This window comes from Camelus ferus, chromosome 20, assembly GCF_009834535.1.
Source record: "Camelus ferus isolate YT-003-E chromosome 20, BCGSAC_Cfer_1.0, whole genome shotgun sequence".
NCBI lineage: Eukaryota > Metazoa > Chordata > Mammalia > Artiodactyla > Camelidae > Camelus > Camelus ferus.
The window spans coordinates 38,183,428-38,195,927 of record NC_045715.1 but is presented as its reverse complement, the minus strand read 5'-3'; the positions used below and the strand labels follow the sequence as shown (position 1 = coordinate 38,195,927).

Below are 12,500 nucleotides of genomic sequence, written 5' to 3'. Positions count from 1 at the left end.
GTCTCCATGTAGGTTTCCCAAAGAGTCCTCCAGTTTCCCATGACTGGCACTACCACAGTCTCTTCCGGGTTTTTTCCAAACCTCCTGTAGTCCTGTGGTGTGATTTGGCTTGTTTCTTTTTAATTTCTCTAGCTCTGCCCACCCCCCACCCCCATCAGTCACAGACACTGGGCCTCTCCAGATTTCTCCCCAGTCACCACTCCTCCCTCTGCTTTCTGCTTCTAAAACGGTATTGGCATCTTTTGTCTGCTGTGGTCTTCTCTTGAGATTTCTTGGTTCTTGTGCTTTTATGCATTTTAAGTTGGTTTTTGGTGGGATTTCAACAAAGGAGGGAGATTCACAGAAATTTAATTTAAGCTTTGTTAGAATCAGAAACAAAGGGAGACCACAGCCTTGACAACTCCCCGCACAGACAAAACCAATTTAGTCACATAAACAAGGCTTAATTTAGCTTGTTTTGTGAGACTAACCTGACCTGGGCCATTTCTTGCTTTTGCCCCTGGAAATCAGAAGCAAACCTTTACCTGTTTCCCAGGGTTGACTATGAGGCAACCGCTGACCAACTCCCTATCATTTAAGAAAATTCTAACATTATAACCAATCACTGCAAAGGATAAACAGTCACCGCTTTCTCGCTATATATAAAAGCTGCTGTAGTGGGGGAGGGTATAGCTCGGTGGCAGAGTGTGTGCTTAGCATGCATGAGGCTCTGGGTACACTCCCCAGCACTGCATCAAATAAATAAAGGAAAGCAAAATAAAATAAAATTTAAAAAACCTGCTTTATAACAATACACCCCTGAGCCTCAACCCATGTTTTGGTTTGCAAGCTGTCTTTTTGATACATTTACAATAAACTTTTACTAATTATTACTTTGGTGATTCATTGGTTTTACTTTGGCTATTTCTGAACCTTTGACAGCTTTCTGCTCCATTTAAATGAAACTGGGCAAAACTTAATTGATTTTTCATTCTTTCCTGAAATCTCATTAGTTTAATAGAGTTGAGTTTCCAGCTAATCATTGCTTTTCCCAGGCATACCTTCATTCTCTGTAAATAATGACAGTTTCATAGCCTCCTGTACAATAGATACAACAATTTTCTCCTTTTACATCTTATTGGGCTGGTCGGTTGTGGTCCACAAGATATGGGTCAGATGTTTATAACACACACACGTATAGCACACACAGGTTTGCCTTTCCGAATGTCTAGAATGGCCTGTAAATTCTGCCATTTTTCTTAGTGAGCAGGCCTTATAAACAGACACACAGCCCTGATGCTTAGTTCAAAGAGCCGCTAGGAACACCGCTGAGCACAAGAGCACTAAGCACCCTGCCCCCTTCTCTCGGACCCCTTTCTTGTTTGGATTACACATGAAGTTTCAATTTTCTCATCGCTTCCTCGTTCCCAGCTGCAGCTTCACAAGGAGGCCTGCTGGGACCATGTTGTTTGAAACTGCAAAACACCCCCCTCCCTGAAATCCCAACCCTCCTTTACCTCTCCTATTTTCTCCATAGCCTTTACCACTAGCTAACATATTAGATGATTTACTCAGTTGTTCTTTTTCATGATTTTGACTGTCTTGCCTCACTGGAATGTGAGCCCCGTGAGGGTCAGGATCTTGGCCTGTTTTGTTCACTGGGTTTTCCCAGGTATTTAGAGCAGTGCCCAACAGACAGCAGGACTTTATATTTACTGAATAAATAAATGCCTGCATGAATCCTGCAGTGGGAGTTGGTGGTTCCTGACCTTTCTCGTTCCCCGAAGTCCAGCCAATAGCCAAGTTTACTACTCGGTTTCCAAGGGTACATTCTCGTGTGCATGTGCATGCGGGGGGCAGACAGTATTAAATAGAGAGTGGAGGATATGAAGTTTTAAGTGCCAGAGAGGAAACGAAGCAGGGAAGGGGGATAAAAAATGCTGTAGGGGAGAGAGGTTAAAAGTTTAGACAGAGGGAGAGGTCAGGGGAAAGATGCATTTAGAACGAAGACTTACATTACCTAGGGTGCAAACCATGTGGTTGTCTGGGGAAGAAGAGCCCAGGCTGAGGGACTGGCCAGGTCAAAGACAGCAAAGTAAGATCACATCTGATGTCTTCAAAGGGAAAGCGTGTGGTCCAGTGGGGCTGGATCACAGAGGAGGACGGGGGGAGAGAGGGAGGTGGAAGGGAAGTGGCCAGACCACTAAGGACTCAAAGATCGTAAAAAGGATTTTGGATTTGCCCTGCATGCAGTGGACGTGCACTGGAGGGGTCTGACTATGGCGAGCCGATCGTTCTTGCTGCTGTGTGGGGAACGGGCGGCCCAGGAGCAACAGCAGGAGGGGTGACCCCAGTGGGGGGGCCGCCATGATAACTGGGTGAGGGACCAGAGTGGCCGCAGTGGGAGTAGTAAAAAGGATTGTGTTGCAGAAATATTTTGAAGATAAAGCCAGTAAGATTTGCCAATGGAGTGAATGTAGATTGTAAAAGAAAGAATAGAAATACAAGATCACACTCTGGGTTTTGGCTTGGGAAACTGGAACAAGGCAGTCAGCATTAACCAAGACGAGGGAGACAGAGAGGAGTGGGTGCAGGAGAAGGTCGGAAACGTGGTTTGGGGCATGTTAGTCTGAGATACCTGTCCATCATGTCTTGCACAGTGGGCCAGGAGTTACAGGGAGCAGTCCAGGCCAGAGATAAATCTGAGAAGCAGAATTACTGATGGATTTTCACACCATAGAATTGTATATGATCCCCCATGGAGTGAATGTAGATAGAAAGGAGAGAAGTCCCAGGGCTGCACCTGGGGCATCCTCAGGTACTTAGAGGGTAAGATGATGAAATGAAACAGACAAACAGACCCAGATGGAAAGCGCAGCAGTGGAGGAGAAAACAGGTGAATGTTGTGTCCTAGAAGTCAAACGAAGAAATCTTTCAAGGAAAGAGAGATAGCCACACGTGTCAGGCGCTGGATATGGGCACTTAAGATGATCCTTGAGGAATGGCCTTTGGGGTTAGCAATATGGAATATTATGGGTTGAACTATGTCCGCCTCAAAAAGATAGGTTGAAGTCCCACCCCTAGTATCTCAGAATGTGACTTATTTGAAATAGGGTCTTTACAGATGTAATCAAGTTAAACTGAGGTCATTACTGTGGGCCCTAATCCAGTTTGACTGATGTCCTCATAAATGGGGGAAGTTTGTAAAAGTCCATCGACAGATGATGGATAAAGAAGATATGGTCTATATATATAGTGGAATACTACTCAGCCGTAAGAAAGAATGAAATGATGCCATTTGCAGCAACATGGATGGACCTACCTAGAGACTATGATAGTAAGTGAAGTGAGTCAGACAGAGAAACACAAATATCATATGATATCAGTTATATGTGGGATCTAAAAAAAAAGATACAAATTCTGTTTATAAACCAAAAACAGACTCCTGGACATAGAAAACAGACTATGGTTACCAAAGGGGAAATGGCAGGGGAGGGATAAATTAGGAGTTTGGGATTAACGGGTGCACACTACTACATATAAAATAGATAAACAACAAGGACCTACTGTAGAGCACAGGGAACTCTATTCAATATCTTTAGTAACATACAATGGAAAAGAATCTGAAAAGAAAAAACATATATGTATGTATATGTGTAACCAAATTGTTTTGCTGTACACCTGAAACTAACATTGTAAAGCAACTACACTTCAATAAAAAATTTTAAATAAAATTTAAATAAAATTAATTTAAGTGTAAAAATTTAAGTAAAAATTTAAATTAAAAACGGGGTGTAGTTTGGACACAGATATAGACAAGCACATAGAGAGACCATCTTGTGAAGACGGGAAGAGCCAGAAGCTAAGGTGGGGACCTTCCCCAGTGCCTTCAGAGGACGCCTGGCCCTGCTGACACCTCGGTTTTGGGATTCTAGCTTCCAGAACCGGGAGACCAGACATTTCTGTTGTTGCAGTTGGAGAAGTTATAGCAGAATGATTAGGACCAATGGAAGTAGGATCCAGAGACAATAAAAGAGGGAAAATTGAATGTGTAGATGCAACACTGAAGGAGTTTTCCTATAAAGGGAAGGAGAGAAATAGGGTAGCAGGCAGAGAAGCAATGACCTGAAAGAGGGTTGGGGGTTTTTGGGGGTAGGGGGAAATAGTTACGTTTATTTATTTATTTATTAATGGAGGTACCGGGATTGAACCCAGACCTCATGTATGCCAGCCATACCCTTCCCGCAATGTTCCTTTGTTTTTTTTTTTTTTTGCTGTTGTTTTTAATGGGAGAAACAATGTTATGCCTGATGCTACTGAGAATGACTCATTAGAGAAGGCAACCGTGATCTTGCAGAGAAGGGGGAGAATCCCCAGAGCTCTGTCTCCCGTTTGGCCAAAGAGGGTGGGGACCTGATGCACAGATGGAGGCACTGCCTCTGTCTGGACAAGAGGACAGGGGAGAAAGTGGAGATTAATACAAGCACGGCTGCGGGGAGCTAACAGTCTCTCTGCATCCTCCAACTGCTCAGTGAGGCCAAGCTATCGGCTGGGAGTCAGGCTCTGGAAGGAGGCGTGGGAGGCTGGCGGAGACAGGAGAAAAGGAAATCCCGGTGTGTGGGGAGAGAGAAACCGGCCGTAGTAGTGATTCTTTCCACAGCCTCAGTTTTTCTTTTTTTTTATTGTTGAAGTATAGTCAGTTTGCAATGCTGTGTCAGTTCACAGACTATTGAAACTGATTTTCTACACTCTCATTTGGAATTTTCTCATCTACATTTATGAGAAAAATTGGTCTAATTTTCTCTTTTGGGGTCTGTGGGTCAAGTTCTGGTGCCAATAAAAACAGAGACTGTAACACTAACTATGATTGCTGACCACCTGTCATGGACCAGGTCCTGGTAAAGCATATCTTCCAATTAGCTACTTTAATCATCTTGGCAAGAAGGACATGAAAAATTGCACCCATTTTGTAGACAGGGAAAGTGAAGTTGAGGCTGAGGGCACAGTTGTAAAGCAGGTCAGCAGAGTTGGGATTCAACCCAAGGTGTGTGACTCCAAGATCCAGACTTTAACCAGCAATTTCTGCTAACTTTATCAGCTAGCTTTTCATCTTACTGTGAGTTCTGAAACAGATTATGTAAAAATAAGAATGATCTGTTCTTTTAAAGTTGCAAAAACCTCGGCAGGAAAAACCATCAGTTATAAAAAGGCAATATTTAAAGTTCAAAAAATAAAGAGAGGATGACTTGTTGATGGAATAAACATCTTATTTCCATTCACATGTGGCTGTTTCTACTTAAAACTATGAAGCCTTCATTTTGTGGGGGCGGGTAATTAGGTTAATTAGAGGCACTAGGGATTGAACCCAGGCCCTTGTGCATGCTGAGCATGCGCTCTGCCATTGAGCTGTTCCTCTGCCTGTGACGCCTTTGATTTAATACATACTCGCAGACAAGCTTACGGGCCTTTACTGTCAACCTAGCCCACCGCAATGTCCTGTCTCCTCTCAGTTCTCCCTCCCAGACTGTTTGTGGAATGGTCTTCTTTATTTCCATAGCCCTCGCTCTGGGCTGGGCTGCTACCCAGGTTGTCTGATGACCGTGATACCTTTCAAAAGTGGTCCTTCCCCGCAGGCAGGCGCTGTGTACTTCCTTACACAGTCGCCAGAGGGACATATTTTCAAAATCCTCTGTACGTTTGCTGTTTAGTAACAGAATGCTGCCCCAACAGAGGATATAACTGCCGTGTATTCAGCTATACAGAACAGTGCGTGATGCTTAACTACAAATGGAAAATGTCATTTTCAAAAAGTAAACACTTAAACACAGTGTAAGATTCAACAAAAAGGGCAGTATGCCAAGTGGTTTTGAATTTGCTTAGGCCTCTCTTGCTCCTTGATAAGTCTTCAGTGCAATGTGACTATTTTCCAGACCACTCCTCCCACCCCCAAACCTAGAATGTCATCTATAAAATCTTTAATGCCAGTGGTTCTGTGAGGGATGACAGCAGGCCCCTTTGTCTAGTGCTTCCCTTAGCAGAGGGGAGCGAGATAAGTACATCGTGAACATCTTGACATAGTCTGTCTTACAGATCTTTTCTCTCCAGGCCTTTATTAAATGCTCAATAAATATTTGTTGGACATTATTAAGTGAATATGACATTTGGTATTTTGTAGGAATAATCTAAAATTTTTTAGGCAATAAACTAGAAGCTTCAATAGGGTGCTTCCGTATTAAATTATGTAATCACAGCTTTTCTTAAAATGTGGTTTTTGATTTTCTTTCTCTAAGGTACTGATTTTTTAAAATAAATTTTTATTGAAGTATAGTCAGTTTACAATGTTGTGTCAGTTTCTGGTGTACAGCACAATGCTTCAGTCATATATGAACATACATATCTTCATTTTCATGTTCTTTTTAACCATAAATTGCTACAAGATATTGAATATAGTTCCCTGTACTGTACAGTAAAAATAAAAGCAAATATAAACAAATGAGATCTAAGACACTGAGTTTTAAATTCTTGACGGCTGACTTGCAATACTTTCCATTCATCATGTACTCTTCCTTTCATCCAAAAATGTCGATTTTCTCTAATGATTTTTTAATATGTTGTTTATTTATTATTGTATTATTTAATTATTTTATTTTGGCAGGGGGGTAGGTAATTAAGTTTATTTGTTTTTGGAGGAGGCACTGGGGATTGAACCCTGGACCTCGTGCACGCTAAGCACACACTCTACCATTTGAGCCATATCCTCCCCCTCTTGTATAATTTTTTTAAATTTAATGCTTTTTTAATATTTTATTTATTTATTATTGTATTACTTAATTATTTTATTTTGGCAGAGGGTAGGTAATTCAGTTTCAAAAAAAGTCGGTTTTCTCTAAGTTTACCTTGAAGCATGACCAAAGATTGTCGAAGGCGGCTGTTTTCTTTCCGTGTGTTCGTTAGTTTTTGTTTCAGGCTCTTTACTTTCGTGCACAGTTCCTCCTTGGACAGTTCGGCTAGAGGCTGTTCATCCTCACTGGAGCTCTCGCCGGGCAGAAAGGCATTTCCGGAGTATGGGTCTCTCTGAAACACAAGGCAGACACGACAAAGGGAGCATCAAGGCAGCGCAAAGTGGTTATCCCGCCTTCTGTACACCGATGGGACGTTGTTAGACCTCAGGTTCCTGCTCTTCCAGGAGCCGAGCTGGGCCCACGAGTGCCCTAGCCTCAGCTCCCACACCCAGGGGAGCACAGAACAAGCAAGGACGTCAAGGGTTCACGCACACATCCCCTGTGGGACAGCAACCAGAATCCTGACTTTCCACCCAACTTCAGTGAAAAATACAAAGTAGAAAATTAGTACAACTGAGGAAAATCAACCAGACCGCCACTCAGATCCTGTAGCCCACCCCCATCCTCCATCTCCCCCCGACCTTCATTCACAGCCTTTCTGTCCAGACTCTGCCATGAGGCCAACTTTGGGGTTCACTGCCTCAGACAAAGGAGGGAGAGGATTCACCCGGAACAAGCACTGAGGTTCCCCTTTTCTTTAAAAAATATTTTTAAGGACATCAGGACAATAGCCTGCAAACGTGTGCGTTTGTGTTGTAAAACCCCAGCTGTGTTAAGAATAGAAAAGAATTTTCTCCAGTAACGAAGCTGGCATTTATATTTCTATAAATCCAAATCTGGAAAATTGGCGCACAGAATGGAATTTATAAAGATCCAAACCTAGAAGCCTGGGCTATCAAGTGTATAAAAATAAACTTTAGAGTGGAAGAGATAAAGGCATGGCATCCAGAAAGTTCCTGCTGAAGGAAGGGTAGAGATATCCCGGTAGTGGGTTTGAGCATTAGGAGGAATACGGAACTGGAGAGGCAGGAAGTCAGGTTCCAGTGATTTTGCTCCTCCTTTGAGGAGGAAGGGAGGTGGATCTCAGGGGTCAGGGTAGATGATGGAAACATCCAGAGAAATGAGAGGCCACCTCCGTGCTTCTCAGTGCATCATAAACTCCCTAATGAGGCCCCATGTCCCACAACATCAGGGCAACATCTCTCTGGGCTGTAGATCAGAAATGGCCAAAATTAGTGTCTAGACAAATGGAGACTCTCCAGAGCTTGTGCAAAGCAGCCAGAGAATCTGAATGTTCCCCGTGTCCCGGTCAGGAAATAGGTAAGTACTGAGGGAACTGGTGAAACAGGAGTCATTTAGGATGTAGACAGAGAGGCCACGGAGTGCTGGAGCCTTGAAGACAATGGTGGTGGGTACCCGCACGGCGAACTTCAGCCGCTGGTGCCACCAGAACCCCGAGATGCTGGAGGGACTGACAGCCCTGGACACCTAGGAACCAGGCAGAAAAGTCAGCCTGGGCAGAAGACCAGCCACCCCTCCCCAGATGCTGGGATGATATGTAACACTCCTGAAAAGCTGAATCACTTCCCAGGAAAAAAAACAGGAAGCAGGGGAGGCTGAGAACCTAGTCTCCACTGACACTTAAATCCTGACTTGACTGAAACTACACCAACAGCTCAAAGGGACTTTTAAATGCCAGAACACTAACTGTAATTCACTGTCAGTGGACAAGTTTAAGCCTTTTCCCCCTCTTTCTTGTCAAGCAGGGATGGAGAATTAAAAACCAGATGAGATCAGTTGTAGAAAATACAATACATTTTTGTATGATTGGTAATGAACACATTCAACCTAAATCCTTATTTTACACATATACAAATCTATATATGTGTATATATTTTATTATTCCATATATGTGTGTGACAGATATATATAATGGTAATGAAAATTACTGTTGTCCTGTGTGTGCAACTGACTAATGTAATTGCCCTAGATACACAAATCCTAAAGAAAAAAATGATGGATTTGGTTAAATAGAAATGAAATATTCTTAAAAAAGAAAAAGAAAAGAAATATTCTTTAAAAAAAACTGAAGGATACCTACTGAGATCATAGTTCTATGCAGAATAATTGGGAAGAAATGAGAATGTATGATCTAGTTCTTGTAGCAAGTTCCTGCAAGAGAGAAATGAAATCAAGCAAAGGTGAATCCACTTGTAAGCATCAATGGAAGACAAAGTTAATAGACAAATAGATCAGGAGAAGATATCTACAAAATCTAAAACCATAAGAGACTGAGTTCTACAATAGATGAGGTATTTGTTCAAATCAGTAAGAGTAAAACAGGAAAACCACCAGATAGACCAAGAAATCCCGCAGAGTATGTAAAAACTCAGTAGGAAAATGGACAGTGGCAGAGACTGCTAGCTGTCTCCAGGTAGCTGACCTTCCATTTGTTACAGTTTGTAACGAGGTTTTTAGCTGAGCAGGTAGCTTCCAGCTCCATTACATTCCCCAGACTCCCAGGCAGTGCATCATGGCTGTGTGACTGTTTCCGCCCATCAAATATGAGTGGAAACCGTGTGTACCACTGCTGGATCATGACCTTAGAAGGGATGCACATGTCTTCTCCTGCCTGAAGTCTCTTTTTCCCATGGGCAGAGAGGAAGGCATGGGGGTGGGAGCTGGAGGATCACCTTGGCCCAGAGATAGAGGCTGGGAGTTAGGGAAGATGGATGAACAAGATAAGAGGGATCCTCAACATTGTGGCGCTGCTATAGCAACGCAGGACGGCTCCTGCTGTTGTGTGAAAGGGAAATTAACTTCCATCTTTATAAGCCACTGTTACATTTGGGTCTTTGTTACAATCTTTGCAACACGCATCCTAACGAATGCAGGTTTTGGTACCCAGAAGCAGGATACTCAAGGCTTGACATATGTTTGAACTACTAAGAGGTCAGGCTGTGGGCAAAGGTATGACATGCTGGAAGGTCCCAGACTCTTGTTAGACCCTGGTGATGACATATTTGCTAACACTGTCACCTGCAATACTTTGGAAGGCAGACCACGTGCTTACCGAGCTTGGAAAAAGAAAGAATGTTGGTGTGTGTCAGCGACGTCTTGTCAGGGCTAGCTGGTTTGCAGAAATGGAAGGCTTTCTCCTTCCGCCTGCATTTAGAATGCAGCAGTTGGACTAAACTGAGTCCAAGAATGTTCAGTGTTCAAGGTTTGAAAAAGCCAATTACTCCTACATCTAAATAGTGAGAGGTGAGACTGTGACCTCAAGGCTTTTTCAAGACCTTCTCTTCAAGTGCTCTCTACCAGATGCTGAAATCCACCCCCATCGGTAAGCATCACATTCAGTGCGTGAGCTTTTTGTTTGATCCGGCAATTAAGTAATCACCCTCAGCTGGAGGGAAAGAGGCTGAGCCGCTCTAATAAGAGAGGAGAGTTTTCAGGCTTATTTATGATCAAATGAGATCTCTGGCTGTAGTTACTTGCCCTGAAACCAAATCGAAATAAATAGTTTGGAACGCTATTCAGTTTTCGAGAAAAACTAATTGCAGAAGAAATCACACTACCGGCCTGCAAGGGCAGGTGACTGTTTCACCCTGGAGGAACCACTGGACCCGCAAAACCTGCACCAGGAAAAATAAACAAGAAATCATTTTCTTCCATCAATGGCCAAAAATATGAAATATGGATATAAGTGCTAAGTGTTGGCAGGGAAGTACAAACAGAGGAACGCCTCATGCCCTGCTGCTGGGCATGTAGACTGATGCGGACATTCTGGAAAAAAATTTCATTGTCATGCAAGCCAGTACTCACCCTCCTATGTGATTATTCCAGACACGTGCTCACACTGTTTTCTTAAAAAGACATGTATGGGGGGATTTATTTTGTTATTGTTTGTAGCACCGAGATACTGGAGGTAATCTAGGTTTTCCTCATCGGAAAAAAGGATAAGTCCAATACGCTAAGCTGCGTTAGACACAACGGATCATGTATAATAGTGATACAGACAGATGTTAAAAGCAGCGCTGACTGAAAAATCAGAAACAGACCGAGTTGCACATTACGATACCAATGTACTAAACGATGTACGAAATGATGTAGCCACATGGTTGTAGCCACAGGGCAGCGTGTACAAAGAAAAAGATTGGAAACAAGCCGGATCCGTCCTAGGGGACTGGTTAAATAAAGAGCAGTGCAGAGGGGAGGGGACAGCTCAGGGGTAGAGCGTGTGCTTAGCATGCATGAGGTCCTGGGTTCAACCCCTAGTACCTCCATTATAACATAAATAAATAAGCCTAATTACCTCCCCCCACAAAATAAATAAACGTTTAAAAATTTTTTAAAAAGCATACATATACCCAGAGAAATAACAGGGTTTTGTAAAAAAGAGAGAGTTCTTTACATGCTAATGGAAAGATTGTCAAAATATATTAAGTAAAAAAGCAAAGTTCAAAGCAGCATATCTAGTAATTTACTTCTTGTGCAAAAGACAGAAGCGTATCTACATTCATGTTTGCTTTATTTGAACAAAGAAACGCTGGGAGGACAAACAAGAAAGCAGTAAATGTATTTACCTGTGGGAGGTGGGCACAGGGTGGCTGGAGACAGGGTCTAAGGGAGACTCACACACACACACACACACACACTCTCTCTCTCTCTCTCCAGATAAATGGATATATATTTTTTAGCCTTTTGGTTTTTTTATTACCCTCAAAAGCTTCATTTTCAATTTACCTTTCTGACTCTGCTTGTGCCTTCAACACTTTGACGAGGATTTTCAGCTCCTCGGTGAGGAAAGCATGTGTGATCTGGTCACGGACACACTTGGCAGACACAGAGCCACCACGGGCCCTGCTGACATGTTTCATTTCAGAAAATCTCTAGAAACTTTGGGTCTCACCAAACCAACTTCTTAAATTCAGCTTGGGCACATTTCACATGAGGGTTTTGGTGCTTTCCTAAGCTTCTTGATATAAAGGTAAACAAATCTATTACCAGCGGGTCGGGACAGCCTAGTTTTGTTAGAGGCCGTATTGTGGGACAGCCTGTGACAGACAGGATGCCAGATGCTGGACCATTCTGAATGTCCATAGAACCATACTCAGACTAAAAAAAATTTCAAACCCTGAGTATGTATTTTAAAAATTAGACAAAAATACATGTACACAAACACTACATGCAGTACAAAGACGCACAAAGAAAAAGATATAAACACATTGATAAAAGAATAAACACATTCGGGGGAGAGGGGATGGGCAGGGATAACTTTGGGAATTTGAGATTTGCAAATGTTAACCACTGTATATAAAAATAGATAAAAAATATTTCTTCTGTATAGCACGGGGAACAGTATTTAATATCCTGTAATAGCCTATAATGGAAAGGTATATGAAAACGAATATATGTATGTTTATGCATGACTGGGACATGATACTGTACACCAGAAGTCGACACATTGTAGCTGATTATACTGCAATAAAAAGAAAAAAGAATAAACACATTGATAGTTTGTCCTAAGTGTAGGAGGAGAATGGGAGTGGTGGATTCGGGTCAAAAAGGAATAAATGAACAAAACACCAATAAGAAGGGGATCCTGGCCAAGCCTGTGACGAGAATGGGTTACAAATTGGCATCAAAATGGAAAAGCGGACAGTACATTTTGGGAAG

General features: G+C 42.5%; 1 protein-coding gene across 1 annotated transcript in view; it reads right to left on the bottom strand.

Annotated features, from left to right (window-relative positions):
- The window catches only part of BEND6 (BEN domain containing 6), a 55,317-nt gene that overhangs the window by 23,488 nt on the left and 19,329 nt on the right, over nucleotides 1-12,500 (bottom strand). Inside the window, exon 3 of the mRNA XM_032463324.1 lies at nucleotides 6,876-7,053. Coding sequence (XP_032319215.1) covers nucleotides 6,876-7,053 — 178 coding nt within the window. The remainder of the gene's footprint in view (nucleotides 1-6,875; nucleotides 7,054-12,500) is intronic.